Raw genomic sequence first — 14616 nt, 5'->3', positions numbered from 1 at the left:
AGAGTGTTCAATCGGCCTGCCATGCATGTTTTTGGAATGTGGGAGGAAACCGGAGTACCCGGGGGAAACCCACGCAAGCACGGGGAGAACATGCAAACTCCACACAGGATGGCCGGAGCTGGGATCGAATCCACACCGATGCCGTTTCTCACTGTGAGGCCATCGTGCTAACCAGTCGGCTGTTACATACACCTCCAAATATCCGTAGATGTCTGTTAACTATACAACCCAGAGTCCTTTGGTAAAGGGACGCTTCATTGACGTTAACGTTGTCACTTATATAATAGGTTTGCATGTTAAAATGACATCAGTACTAAAATGTTTTGTATTCAGGTTAAATAAAAACAAAGTTAAAAATCAATTCAATTGATGATTTTAGTTTTCTTTAGCACATTGCATTTCCTCAATTTTATTCATATGATTTCACTCACTTCTACATTAAAAAAATGGATTGGCGCTGAAGAAAAGTGTATAGTTTTTGGTTCCATTCAAAATGCACTAAATATTTTCACTCTTGCGCTAAACATCAATACGTATTTCATTTGTGGCATCACATGAACGCCCAGAGACAAGCTGGGCAGCAATTAAAAAAATAAATGAATACAATATTGTATCAAATCAAAATTGCGAACTGAAAGTCAAATCAAATCGGGGCTTAAGTGAATTGTTACGTCCCTACTCCTTACTCTTCCAGCGGCTTCATGTCGCAGATGGCTTTGTTCTCTCAAGCAGTGACGTTAATGTCCGACACCGCTTGCAGACGCCAGCTTCGGTGTGCGAGTGAGTGGGCGTCGATTTCCGATAAAGATCTCATTGAACACCGGGGCTATCTTCTTGAACGATGTACATCATGGAGCGGCATGTGCTTTTAGTCGGGGCGCTTCGGAAAGAAGCATTGTGCGCACCTCCCAGAAAACATCTATCTCTGCTCACTTCCACAGTTCCTCATTCTCATATACCGTATTTTCATGGCCAAAAGAAGTATCAAAGGGCACAGCATCAGTTGAGGGTACTATTTCTGTATTTAATACTTACACTGGGCGCGCCGCACTATGAGGCGCATGTTAGCTCGCGCATGCTAGCTCGCGCATGCTAGCTCGCAAATAGAGCAGGCATTGTTGTCAATATCAGCACCTCAGATGCGATGAGAGCTTTCATGACAACACAGTTTATTGACAACGTCAGGGGTGGGATGTCACGCGTAACCACACTCCTTGGAGTCACGGTTTCAAATCAAAACCAAAAATATCTCTAAACAGCCTACAAGCAAACAATGAAACACAGAAATAAAATTAACACAGAACATGCATCTCTCATGCCATTTATATCCCAAAAAGACATACAAATAACATAAAAAGATTACAGCAATGGATTCTAGGGAGCCAATCAGCCTCAGCCAATTACATGGCTGTTTAGAGAGATGTGAGTGGTGTGCTTTGGGCAGTGTGTTTGGTTGCGTGTGCGTGTGCGTGCGTGTGTGTGTTTGTGTGTTTTTGTTTTTTTTTTTTGCAGTCTGTTGTTAAACCTGTGATGTTTCTTGCTTGCAATAACATGCATGATAAGACAGACTACGACATTGTGGACAGCTGCCCTTTTGTCCACTTTAAAGTGTGCCTTATAATCATGAAAATACGGTAAATTTGAGGAGCAGCTGTTTAATAAACATTTGCCCTTTTGGCATTCAAATGAACTTGTGTTGGGGTTTGCATTCTTATAAAAAAAATTATGCAAAAATTTTCATTTTTATTGCAAATGTATATCTGCCTTAAATATCGGTTATCGGCCTCCTTAACCACTAATTATCAGTATCGGTATCGGCCCTGAAAAAATCATATCGGTCTATCACTGGTGTGAACTACTCTGACAGTGAAAGGCAAAGCGCACTCTCTTCCAGTTAATTACTAAACACGGTCTCTGTTCTAAATCAATCAGCAGCCCATCCTTGAACTGTTTCCATCAGAACACACTGGTTCACTGTGTCCCCAATTGGAGTGAGTCGTGCTTGCACCGGTGAATGCTGAATTTCCCTACGGCAATGCAGTGAGTTTCTGAACGGTCAAATTGAAAGAGTGCGCACTTAAAGCGTATTTCTGAACGCGCTCAATATCATCGGCAGAAGTGAAGCCACTGGAGACCATCTTACTTTGCCACTCGATAAGCCCGCCTTACTTGAACACATTAATTCCTCTGCAGTGTTTTAACATTATTTTCTTTCTCTGCGCCAAAAATGCCTCTGCGTATGGCTCCCAGGATGGCCGAGTGGTCTAAGGCGCCGCGTTCAGAACCCAGTCTCCCCAGGAGGCCTGGGTTCGAATCTCGAATTTCCCCATTGTGGGACTAATAAAGGGAATATTATTATTATTATATGGTTTTACCAATAAGTTGGAGAAGCGCTACATGTGCATTTCATCGGTAAGAATGTCATTTAAAAATTTTCATACATCTCTTAGTGCTACTTAAAGCTTCATCATGTTGTCAGAATCATCAACAATGGAGTGATAGCAAAGCCCATCGGGACAAAATTTGCTGCGAAATGTCAACCTAACCTGTGTCAACGACAGTTCATGATACTGAGATAATATACGCTGAATAGTCAATGCAATGAAATTCGTTATTTTCATCATGTCATTGTGTACTGTGTTAATTGCTACAAGGAAAAAAAAGAAAGCAGAAAGGAGACTGTGTGGCTGTCCCAGTTTTGTTCAAACAAATTGCATGATTCTTGGTAAAATCTGTACTAAAATTTCAAATTGTGGTAAATAAAAACATTGCAATACTGTCACTTTATCCACATGATGCATACATTTGTGTGTTTGTACATTTAATTGCAGCGATTTCATCAATTGCAGCAAGGTCTTTGAATCTTGCGCTCCTGAAATAAGTCTCAGCAAGAAATTAGAAACAAGTTTTTACCTCTTTCTAAGGTAGTGGAAAATAATTTCTGTTGTGATCACAACAGTGGAAATATCATTACTAACTGTAGCCTGATGGAGTAATAATATATTGTACCTTGTTCTCTTTCTGTGTCTTGTTTCTCTTATTGATTTCAAGGTGACTGCGACAACAGAAAGAATTAACTTGGAGAAGCTGAGGGCCCGTGAACAGATTGTGTTCTTTGATGAGGTCCTACTGTTTGAAGATGAGCTGCATGACCATGGGGTCTCAATGATAAGTGTTAAAATTGTTAGTTTTGTCTTGATACTCTTCCCCTGTGTCTATGGATGTAATGATAGTTAAACGTCACATTGCAATATTATTACAATAGGAACCTCACAATACAATAATTATAACAATATTGTGGAGAGTTTGGCGATATAAAATACCTCACAATACAGTGAAAAAAAGTCACGATATTGTCCAGAAAAAAAAAACTAAACTCATGATTTTGAAAAAAAGAAAAAAAGCACATTGTTGTGTTTTTGTACAAGATAACAAAAGAAATCGTGTTGGCCAGTAATTTTATTGTCCTATGTTCCTATTGTCTTGGCGGCACAAAGCATCATGGTCAATGTAGGTCACAAAACTGTGTTCAGCTGAGACTGCCTAAAAATAATGTTTTTTGATAGAGATGTGCTGTTTTTAGTATCGTAACATGACAACAACAATATCGTGGCAATTATAATATTGTGATATCCCCATGACTCGAGCAAACTTGTTCATAGTTTTTTTTTAATGCCCTTAAAGCAACAACAACACTCCATCGTTGTTCCTTATGTGTATTATTATGACCTGATCTTTTTCACACTACATGAGATCATGTCCTTATCATAAAACTGGAATCATAGTGTATCCATCCATAATGTAGCTATCATCCATCCATTTGCTGACTTCCGCTGAGCGGGTCAGAGTTTACCAGGAAGCAGTCTAGATCTGACCTAGAACGTACTATAGGGACAGTGTCTCATAGCTAACTTGACAATTCCTTGGTGTCCGTTAAACTATAGTTGGTGGTCAGAGATGCTTAGAATCTTGCTCAGTCTCACACAATCCTTGTGTGTGTGTGTGTGGGGGGGGGTGGTAGGCGGGCGTGTGTGTGCGTGTGTGTGGGGGTGTGGGTGTGCGTGCGTGCGTGTGTGCGTGGGCGTGTGCACGCGTGTGGGTGTGTGTGTGTGCGTGTGTGGCTGATATAAGAGATCTTGTCCCCCGCCCAGTTTTTCTCCTTAAAATGTTTGCACACAGTTTTAATGGTAGTTTTCTCTTTGCACCTTTTTTTAAATTGCCATGATTGTGTGTGCCTTTGTCTGTGATATGATGTGATGCCATGCCATGCAGAGGGTGATGCCCACTAGTTTCTTCACATTACTGCGTTTTTTCCTGCGAGTGGATGGTGTGCTGATAAGAATAAATGACACCCGACTACATTATGAGGTAAGTTTACAGAGCATACGTCTGGCGGCATGCACCATGTATCAGAAAATAGTCAGCAATATGTTGTGACAGAATGGGAAATGAATGACCTGAGTCAGGCCAATTTGTCTGTTTTTCCCCATCACCCTTGGGAAACCAAATAGTCATTTTGACCTGATCCTTGACCTTTAGCGAATACCCGATCCTCTGACGCGTTTATGTAAATAGGGCCATTTCTGGTGCTCTACAACTGAGCCACTTGAAGGAAACTTGTTGCCTGATCACGTCACAAAAGGAAAAATGATTTCTTCACCATGCTTTATATTTTTAGTTGACAAAAATATCAAAATAGTAAAACACTCGGTGTTTTGACCAATGCACGCCTCGGAGGAGCAGACAGGTGCGTACCGAGCAAGGTGGCCCTCAAAGCTTTGTATTGACAACAGCTTCCTTGTTAACAATATTATTATCTACACGTTGGCAAGAAACGCATTTCCTTCTGATTGGACAACATTTGGCTATACTGCTGCAGCATGCTTGAAAATGCGCTGAAAATGCACTTATATGTTTCTTATACGAGGATGGAATTTTTTCATACACAGAGAGGGGGAATTTTGGTTTAAATAAAGCCCCGTTACTTTTCCACTGACTTTGTTATGAAACTATTTTCTTGTTTTTACCCGAGTAATAGGAAATTCCTCTCCTCCTACACTCCTATCCTGAGGTAATTGCAACATTTACAACTGAACATCTCTCAACCCTCCATCCTCCTACCACCACAATGGCCACATTTGCATATGAAGTAGTGTTACATTATTAAATTTTAATTTTAAAATGGTAATTTTGTCCTGGGCACCAAGGACTTCCCCTCTAGTCCCCTAAAATCCTGGGAATTGTAGTTTGTGTTCCATTTAGGGTTCGACAAGCCTTTCATTGATTCTAATGATAACAGTGTTGAAAAAGATACGCTTGACTTGCATTTTACTTAATACATTCCACGCTGTTTAGAGCTGAATTATTATTATTATTATTATCACTGTTAATTTTTCTTTGTGTTTTTTGTTTTTATTATTATTATTGAAAACTACATAGACAGTTTGAGATTTCTTTTGCTTCCAGGCTGGACAGAAGTACATGCTAAGAGAGTTCTGCACAAGGGAAAGCAACATAGCAGAATTGAAGGTAAGCTTTGCACAAAAACTTAAAGCCTGTCTCACATTGGATCTGGGCAAATTATTGCCATATCCCACCCCTACACAGTCTCTGACCGTAAAATGCCAACTATATGGCACTTTCATTTTGAAAATAATGCATTTATTTAGATGTTTGTTTTTTTATTTATTTATTTAATATTTATTTATTTATTTTTTGTGGCCCAACCAGAACAAGCACCCTGCCCTCTTTTGACTTATTATGTTAGCAAAATTCTTGTTTTCTCTATGGTGGGTGGAAGAGGTGGATTAACCCTGATCATACATGTATCAACACTTTAATAGCCTGTGGAATTTTCATAGACATATTGGGTGTTTTACAATTCATCACTGTATCATTATACTGTCACTGTCAAAAATATTGTACTTCACAGTTATACTTTACATTGAATGGACAGCTGAGAAATTTTCTCATTGTACTTCTGTAAAGTCCTCGCCAAGCTTAACAGCAAGCTAAACTCTTAGGTGATGATGCAAAATGTCCTCTGGTTGTTTTCATCCTTTAATAAGAAATCTTGACTCGATTGACGGAGCAAAACTAAAAATAAAAACTGAAAGACTAATTATCAAATAGCTATCACACTTTTGCTTTATTGCTAGGATATTACATGTAGTTCAAAACTAGAGCAAGTATTGATAGATTGCAATAAACATCTATGTGAAATGTTCTTGCTTTGCAATGAAGAAACTTGGTTCTGCTTTTATAATTAGTCTTCATAAAAACCACCCCAATGAAAATGTTAAAGGAATATAGCAAGATGATGGCCTCCACTTCACTTATTGGTTTGTGGCAGTGCAGTGTTTTGAAGTTATGAGGTTGTTACGAGACAGATGTTTCTGCTGAGAAATGCTTTGACACATTTTTGATCACATGTATAATCTTTCAAGACCTGCACACACATAAAAAAACAACTTCACGTGTCTTCAGCTGCTTGCTTAGATACCCCCCTCCCCTTCAGGTTGAAGACACCCTATGTTCAGGGACTTTTAAAAGGGAGGGAACGGAGAGATATGATCACAACGCAAAGAGACAAGCATTTGCTTCAGACTTTCTCTTCGTTCCCCTTGCAAGCCAAATTTTGACCGTCTTTCTCTTCTTTGATGGTGTGTTTATGAAATGTCAAATTGGCAAACCTGACATATTCTTGGTCCTTTGAGCTGACCCACAATATACCCGAAGTTTCCAGGAGCTGAGTTGACTTCTAGTCTGACTGTGGCCACGGCTTAAAGATCCTTTTTTGGAAAAACTGGACTTCAGCTCTGCTTCTGGGAGCCGAGGGTTGACGTGAGGCCAAAGAGGAAGGAGGCTCTGGTGAGTTCACACCTTTTGGGAATTGCAGGTGTGGATGTGTGCGGCCGTGTAAGAGACAGAGTAGTCTTTAAAACTGTACGAGACAGAGTAGTCTTTAAAACTCTGTTAGAGATAGAGTAGTCTTTAAAACTGAGGAAGAGAGGGTGAGTGTTTAACACTGTAAAACCTTGAGAATACTAGTCCCTATCAAGTACTCGACAGAGTGACGGAGCCCCAGGTGGACACACTAAAGTTCCGGGTGCGAGGATTGCGCAGAGATACTTAAATAAATAAATAGTATAGAGTGTGAATGTGTACAGCTACCCCATTTTGAACAGGCCTTAGTGTGACAAATGTTGGGGAAGCAGTGGCAAAAATTCTCCGCCACTCTGTGGTAGAAGGTTGGGAATTACCCCAAACAGGAGGTAATTGTCTCCCTGTTAAGGGAAAAGTTGGCATAGAGCACCCAGGTGTATTGCTGACTTTAAGCAAAATGGGGGAAGTAAACAGTACAATGAATGAAAAAAATGATCCATAAAAATAAGTTAACTTTGTAAGGACTGGAAAGTTGTAGTGAAAGCAATGTCCTTCAGAAATAAATATATGATTAGATGTGTGACTAAATATAAATATAAATTTCACAAAAAAAGCAGTACTGCAAGAATTAATTACCTTATGGAAAAGTCAAGGAATAACCCTGAAAAAGATAGGGGTATCTAAAATACATGCACTCATGTGTGCATTTACAATATTGTTTGTAGTTGTTCAGTGTTGAGAACTGTGTGAGTCATGAATGGGGCCCGTGTGTAAGTTTCTGTGTGTACGTCTGTGTGTATCTGTTTGTGTGTCAAAAAGGTAGGACAGAGTTAGAAATGTTGTTGAAATTATATATAAAAAAAAAAGTATGTTGATAAAGTATCTGGTATCTGACCTGTATTCTGAAAGATAAGAAAATGAGATTTTATGTGGTGTCAAACAAGAGGGCAATAAACTGGTCCACAAAGTGGGCCTTGGGAGAAAGTTGCAGACAGCAGATAAGAGATATTTCGGACATCATTTGAGCATGAATGGCTGGACTATTTTGGGGGTTAGAAAAATAACTTTGTGAAGGCACCAACGCCTTTGGGGGAAATAAATAAATAAAAGGGCAAATGGTGTCCTTTCTTAGACTTACAAATTATTGCAGACAGTGGATTCCCAATTGTGCGTAAATTACCACTCCTCTATAAAAGAAATTATGTATGAAAAGATTTCCAAATGTCATTGTTAGAATCAACAACGGAGGCAGAAAATGCTTTCTGTGAACTAAGCACATGCAAGTTTTCATTCACATTCAAGTACAGCGCTAATTTTACCTGACGTTTTATTGGAAGCTATATATATTAAAAAAAAAAAAAAAAGGAGTACAGCGTCACAAGACATCTATATATGACTAAACACAGAACATGCCCCAGATGGAAACTTTACAATTGTGCTGCAATATTGAGTCATGGTTAACACACGCCTCAAATAGCAGGGTATGTTTGGCTTATGTACACAATACAATAATGTACAACAAGCTGGAGCTGTAATAAAGAGCTTTCCACTTATGTAATATAAATTGACAGGAAATTAGAAAACAAACTAAAACACAAACACATATACAGAAGATACTGTGGTATATTCTGTTGTTGATGTGCCGGTCTGGCGCAGCTCCCCTCTGGACAGGTCGCCAGGCAAAGTTGGCTTGGTGATGGAAAAAACTTCTGACACACACCAGTGGTTGAAAAAAGATTTTATGTCAGAAGTTCCCGAAAGAAAAAAAAAGGGCCTCCCCTCTCGAGCAAACAAAAGACATGAATATCCAATCCTCCCTTATTGCATATGCATTCTTATCCTGCTCGACCTTAAACAGGTCTTATCAACAGCCTCCTATGAGTACCAGGTACGGACCCCTTCCCATATGCAACTCCTCTGTGCCAGACTCCCTTACTGCATGCAAGTACCTTGGGAAGTCGAGGACCCCTGTCGGAATCCCTGACCTGTTGTAAACAATGTTGAGGCGCGATGCCTCTCAAGACTGTAACTTATGTATTAGGGAGGTCCAACACAAGACTTGGTATTCCTAAAAGCAACAATCTCGTCATGGCCATAAAATGAATTGTATATGTTAGACCTTGTGAAAATACACTACAATAACAAAAGAAACCTAATGAATAAAAAGGTATCTTCAAATGATTTTAAAAGTGGACAGAAAGAGGGACTTGACAAACATTTAACGGAAGCTCATTCCATAGTATGTATAGTTTTGGTTTTTCAATCGATAAACAGAAGGTTTGTATACATTATTTATTTCAAATTATCCATGAGGACATACGGATTGAATTGAGACAATAAACAAATTTAAATAATTATTGTTTGGTCGTCATGGATGTCATTTCAAAATTATTAAGAGTTGATTCCAAGCGGAATCATGGTGCTTATCACCCTCAAAGCACTGGTTTGTTGGAAAGAATGTATGGGACTATAAAAAAAAATTTTTTAAAAAAGACTAAAAGGACTTAATATCTTGATCTAGTCAAATTGCACATTATAGTTACAATTACAATAGGATTTACACTTTATAAAGTCTTATTTGTCTGAGCATATGAATTGCCAATCTTTTCCTTATAATGGGAGTTGGATGATGAGGATAATTTAGCAAATTACATGAGAAAGACTTTAGATATACGTCAAGTCTTCGAAAGCGATTGTGTTTCTCAGCAGGTAGAGATACAGGTGGTTCCAGGTGATTGGGTGCTACAGCAAGTGTTGCTGACCACACCAACTGGCGTGAAATTGCAGAAATAAATAGGTGGATTCATATGTCAGATTGTAAAAAAGGTCATCTCGGTGGAGACGCTGGACAGGAAAAGTGAGCAAAAACCTGACACATGTGTGGGTGCAGATTTATAGTACCTCAAATACCTGACGGTCAGTGAAGAAATTATACGACACCTTTCCATATTAGTGGGTGAACAAAATTAATTTATCAGCCACGTTGATCAGTATGACATGTATTCAAGCTAAGACAAAACTGAGACTCAAGTTAGCTGTTAATTCAACAGCAATTCCCCTAAACCACTAACATACATTTAAAAAACATCTTCAACTTTATATTTCATACGAGATATGAGTTATTTTGGTGACTATTTTCCTAATCCGGAAGGAAGACGCCTGGTTCACTGAAACCCTGACTCTCCCCTTGTGTATGCCGCGCTCCTTTCATGACTTCATCCTAAAGCTGGCTGCGCGCACTCCCCACAAAACAGCAAATAGTAAGATGGTAGAACATACAAGTCTTATTTCCCCAGAGTCAAGTGGAAATCTTTACACAGCATTGATATACTATTCATCGAAGCGCATGTTAGTTTATTTAACAACTACGTTTAGTTTAATTAATTTTTTGTGCAACAAATTACATCTGACATATGCTCGACAACAAACTTAGCGTTAATGCATGAATGCTAATACTTCATTATTTAACTCGCACTTTGATTTGCGCACAGTTGTAGCCTTTTCACCTGGAGCTCCCTCCAGGGAGGCCTGCGCTGTCCATACATCCATCCATCCATTATCTGTATCGCTTCTCCTCACAAGGGTCGCGGGGTGTGCTGGAGCTTATCCCACCTGTCAGTAGGCGGGGTTCACCCTGAATAAGTTGCCAGCCAATGGCATGGCACACATAGACGTGTTTCATACTAAGGGTCAATTTAGAGTGTCCAATCAACCTGCCATGCATGTTTTTGGAATGTGGGAGGAAACTGGATTACCCGGAGGAAACCCACGCAGGCACAGGGAGAACATGCAAACTCCACACAGGAAGGCCGGAGCCGGAATCGAACCCACGACCTCTGTATTGTCAGGCCATCGTGCGAGATTATTCTTTCAATAATTTCATGTTACTGATACAACATTACAACATTCAACAGCAAATAAAAGCAATAATCATTTCAACAGTTAACTGCAAGTCATTCTGAATAACTGTCATACAACCGTGGGGTTTTCTCCCCTCACAATTTTTCTCCCTCATGACTCCTCATGAGACGTATGTAAAGCATAGTGAAAGCATTGTAAGGCTTCGGTATGTGTATGCCTTAAGTATTAACAATACTAAGGCCCCTGTCTGAGCTGTTATGGCTAGGCTGAGTCAGCGAGCCCTCAGTACTGGTGACCTCTAGTGTCTAAACTAGAGAATGTTTGCTAAGGCTTAATTATGTGATCTTTTTTACTAGGTCTGAGCCCAAATCATAATACTCTACTCTTATATACTCCATTACTTCACCTGACCAGGCACGAACCACAACACGACACGAATGCTCTTTATTACTTTTTATTTATATTTGCTCTGTCGTATTAAAACCAACTGCGGCGCAGTATCGATATACCCGTCAGGACATCGTGGACGTTGGCTATTGATACAAAATGACCATCTCAGAGGGATTTTGCTATGATCGTAAAATTCCCGACGAACTAGCGAGGCCGCCCGGCTCACCGTGGATTGTCATTGGGACCGGGTGGTGACACAGACGACGAAGAGAGAGGAAGCAGAAGCGGGGCTGCAGGTCCGGTGTCCTACTAAAGCTACGACAGCAGCCCCACAAGCAACCACTGCCGAGTCTCTACCTCACCAACGCCAGAGCCGTCGTCCATAAAACCGACGATCTGGAATTACAAATCCTGGGAAAGCGCTTTGTGCGAGACAGCTGTGTGATCATCATCACGGAATCCTGGCTGCACGCCAACGTTCCAGACGCTAGCATCCAGCTAGCTGGGCGCTCGCTACATCGCGCGGATCGAATGAGAGACACCGGTAAGAGCAGGGGTGGGGGGCTCTGTGTTTACGTGCATGAGAAATGGTGCAATAACAGCGTGATCGTTGAGAAGCACTCTTCCCCCGACATCGAGTACTTGTCCGTTAAATGCTGGCCTTATTTCCTCCCGAGGGAGCTAACAGTAGTGCTCGTCACCGCTGTTTACATCCCTCCTGATGCTAACACTAGCACGGCGCTCTCGCTACTCGCGTGCGTCATCGATGAACATCACCGGGGCCACCCTGATGGTGCTCTCTTAGTAGCGGATGACTTTAATAAAGCCAATTTAAAGACTGTACTCCCAAAGTTCCACCAGCATGTCAAATGCCCAACGAGGGGAGACAACACTCTTGACCATGTGTACTCAAACATCAAGCACGGATACAGAGCCTTCCCACTTGCCCACCTCGGCCAGTCAGACCACCTGTCCTTGCTGCTCACACCTGCGTACACCCCTGTCAGACGCAGATCCAGGCCCACCACAAAGACTGTGAAAATCTGGTGGGAGACCGCAATGACTGGATTTTACAGGACTGCTTTCAAGACACCAACTGGGACCTCTTTGATCATCAGGACCTTGATGTTTACACACAATGTGCACTGGACTACATCAAGTTCTGCATGGAAACTGTGTCCCTGAACAAGACCATACGGACCTTCCCAAACGCGAAACCCTGGATGTCGAGCCAGGTTCGCTCTCTCCTCAAGGCCCGCGACACTGCCTTCAGGTCAGGTGACAGAGCCCTGTACCGTGTGGCTCGTGCTGACCTGAAAAAAGGCATTAAACTAGCCAAGACGGACTACAAGAGGAGGCTGGAGTTCCACCTTGCCAGCAACAGACCACGGGAGGTGTGGAAGGGTCTACAGAGCATCACCAACTACCGAGGCAGCAGCATGACATCTGTAGGCCGGAGTGCAGCGCTAGCAGAGGAGCTAAACTGCTTCTTTGCTCGCTTTGACTCACCACAACCGTCACACCCCCGCACTCCATGCCTCAACTCCCCCTCGCTCACCATAGAGGAACACGATGTGAGACGTGTGCTCCTGGCTATTAACCCCAGGAAAGCTACTGGACCCGACGGAATACCAGGCAAGGTCCTCAGAGCATGTGCCCACCAACTATCACATGTTTTTTGCAGGATCTTCAACCGCTCCCTGGCTCAAGCAGTCATCCCCTCCTGCTTGAAGACTTCCACCATTATTCCTGTCCCCAAAAAGTCACCCGCAGTCCTCCTGAATGACGACCGTCCTGTTGCTCTCACGCCGGTCATCATGAAGTGCTTCGACAGACTGGTTCTCCAGCACATCAAGGACTGCCTTCCTCCCACACTGGACCACTACCAATTTGCATACTGAGCAAACAGATCCACTGAGGACGCCATCGACACTGTTCTGCATGTTGTGCTGGGCCATCTGGAACAACAGTAGAGCTATGCCAGGATGCTCTTTGTGGACTACAGCTCGGCATTCAACACAATCATACCAGACATCCTCATCTCCAAACTGAGCATTGTCGGCCTCCCTGCCCTCACACGCATCTGGACTAAGGACTTTCTGACCCACAGACCCCAGACTGTGTTGCTCGGCCCCTACACGTCCTCCACACGAACGCTGAGCACCGGTTCCCCTCAAGGATGCGTGCTGGGCCCTCTCCTATACGCCCTCTACACCTATGACTGCAGCCCGGCCCACGGTAACAACATCGTCGTCAAACTTCCCGACGACACGACAGTGGTCGGTCTGAGGTGGTGACGAGGCAGCCTACAGGGAGGAGGCCCAGAGACTAACGGCTTGGTGTGAGGACAACAGACTGCAACTCAACATTGCAAAAACAAAGGAGATCGTCATCAACTTTAGGAAGAACAAGACTGTGCCACCCCCCCTCTACATCAGAGGTGAATGTGTGGAGAGGGTCCACACATTCAAGGTCCTGGGAGTACAGATCTCTGATGACCTCTCCTGGACACACAACACCACAGCAGTGGTAAAGAAGGTCCACCAGCGTCTGCACTTCCTAAGGGTCCTCAGAAAATTCAACCTGCACAAGAAGCTGCTGCTGGCCTTCTACCACTCGTCCATCGAGAGCCTGCTGACCTACTGTGCCTCCACCTGGTACAGCAGCTGCACTGAGGCAGACCGAGTGAGGCTCCAGAGGACAGTCAAAACGGCGCAGAGGATTATAGGCTGCCCTCTCCCCTCCCTGTCGGACATCTACACCACCCCGGTGCCTCAGCAGAGCTCTCAATATCGTCAAGACAATACTCACCCGAACTCACACCTGTTTGACATGTTGCCCTCTGGCAGGCGCTACAGGTGCATCAACTCAAAGACTAATAGACTGAAAAACAGTTTCTTTTCCGAGAGCCATCGCCATTCTGAACTCACACACACACACACGACCACCCTTACCTTGCAGAACAGCGACGTAATGTTTATTTATCCAATTTCGTATTATTTTCCATCATATTATTTATTCTCTTATCTAATTTATATATTTGATTAAATTATTGTTGTATTGCACTGGAGAGGGGAGCTCTCTTAATCTCGTTGCACACTGTACAATGACAATGAAGGGATTTCTGATTCTGAGTGGAGTTGCAGGCTGGGGACTAGACTCTTGCTCAGGGACTGGTGATGATTGGGTCAATGGTGACACCATCTGCCTACCCAATGCTATGTTTGGCGAACCGAAGACTTGTCGCGGCGAGACAGGTTCAGCTTCTGGCAGTTGCAGTTTCTCTCCTCTGTGTCCGCCTGGAGATGGCGCCTATTGCAACGTGACACCACACGGTAGTCTGTTTCTATCAAGTACAATCTTGGCTCCGCTGACTTGCTGATGACTTTAGCTGCAATCTTCCCAATCCTTCTCCCCATGTATCCTGACTTTGACGTTCTGACCAGTAAATAGAGCAGGAAGTGGGCGTGCTGAGTGTCG

General features: G+C 42.5%; 1 protein-coding gene across 4 annotated transcripts in view; it reads left to right on the top strand.

Annotated features, from left to right (window-relative positions):
- The window catches only part of tiprl (TIP41, TOR signaling pathway regulator-like (S. cerevisiae)), a 102206-nt gene that overhangs the window by 65234 nt on the left and 22356 nt on the right, over window positions 1-14616 (top strand). For all 4 annotated transcript variants that reach the window (XR_015839606.1, XM_088279776.1, XM_088279774.1 and 1 more), the window contains 3 exons: window positions 3052-3183; window positions 4273-4368; window positions 5467-5529. Coding sequence is in view for 3 of the 4 variants with exons in the window: in XM_088279776.1 (XP_088135902.1) it covers window positions 3052-3183; window positions 4273-4368; window positions 5467-5529 (291 nt within the window). In the remaining variant the exon portion in view is untranslated. The remainder of the gene's footprint in view (window positions 1-3051; window positions 3184-4272; window positions 4369-5466; window positions 5530-14616) is intronic.

Source organism: Idiotropiscis lumnitzeri, chromosome 17 (assembly GCF_059441095.1).
Source record: "Idiotropiscis lumnitzeri isolate Australia: NSW breed Sydney's pygmy pipehorse chromosome 17, RoL_Ilum_1.0, whole genome shotgun sequence".
In the NCBI taxonomy this organism is placed as follows: Eukaryota; Metazoa; Chordata; class Actinopteri; order Syngnathiformes; family Syngnathidae; genus Idiotropiscis; species Idiotropiscis lumnitzeri.
Note: the sequence above shows the minus strand (reverse complement) of the source record. Positions and strands in the feature narration are given on the sequence as shown.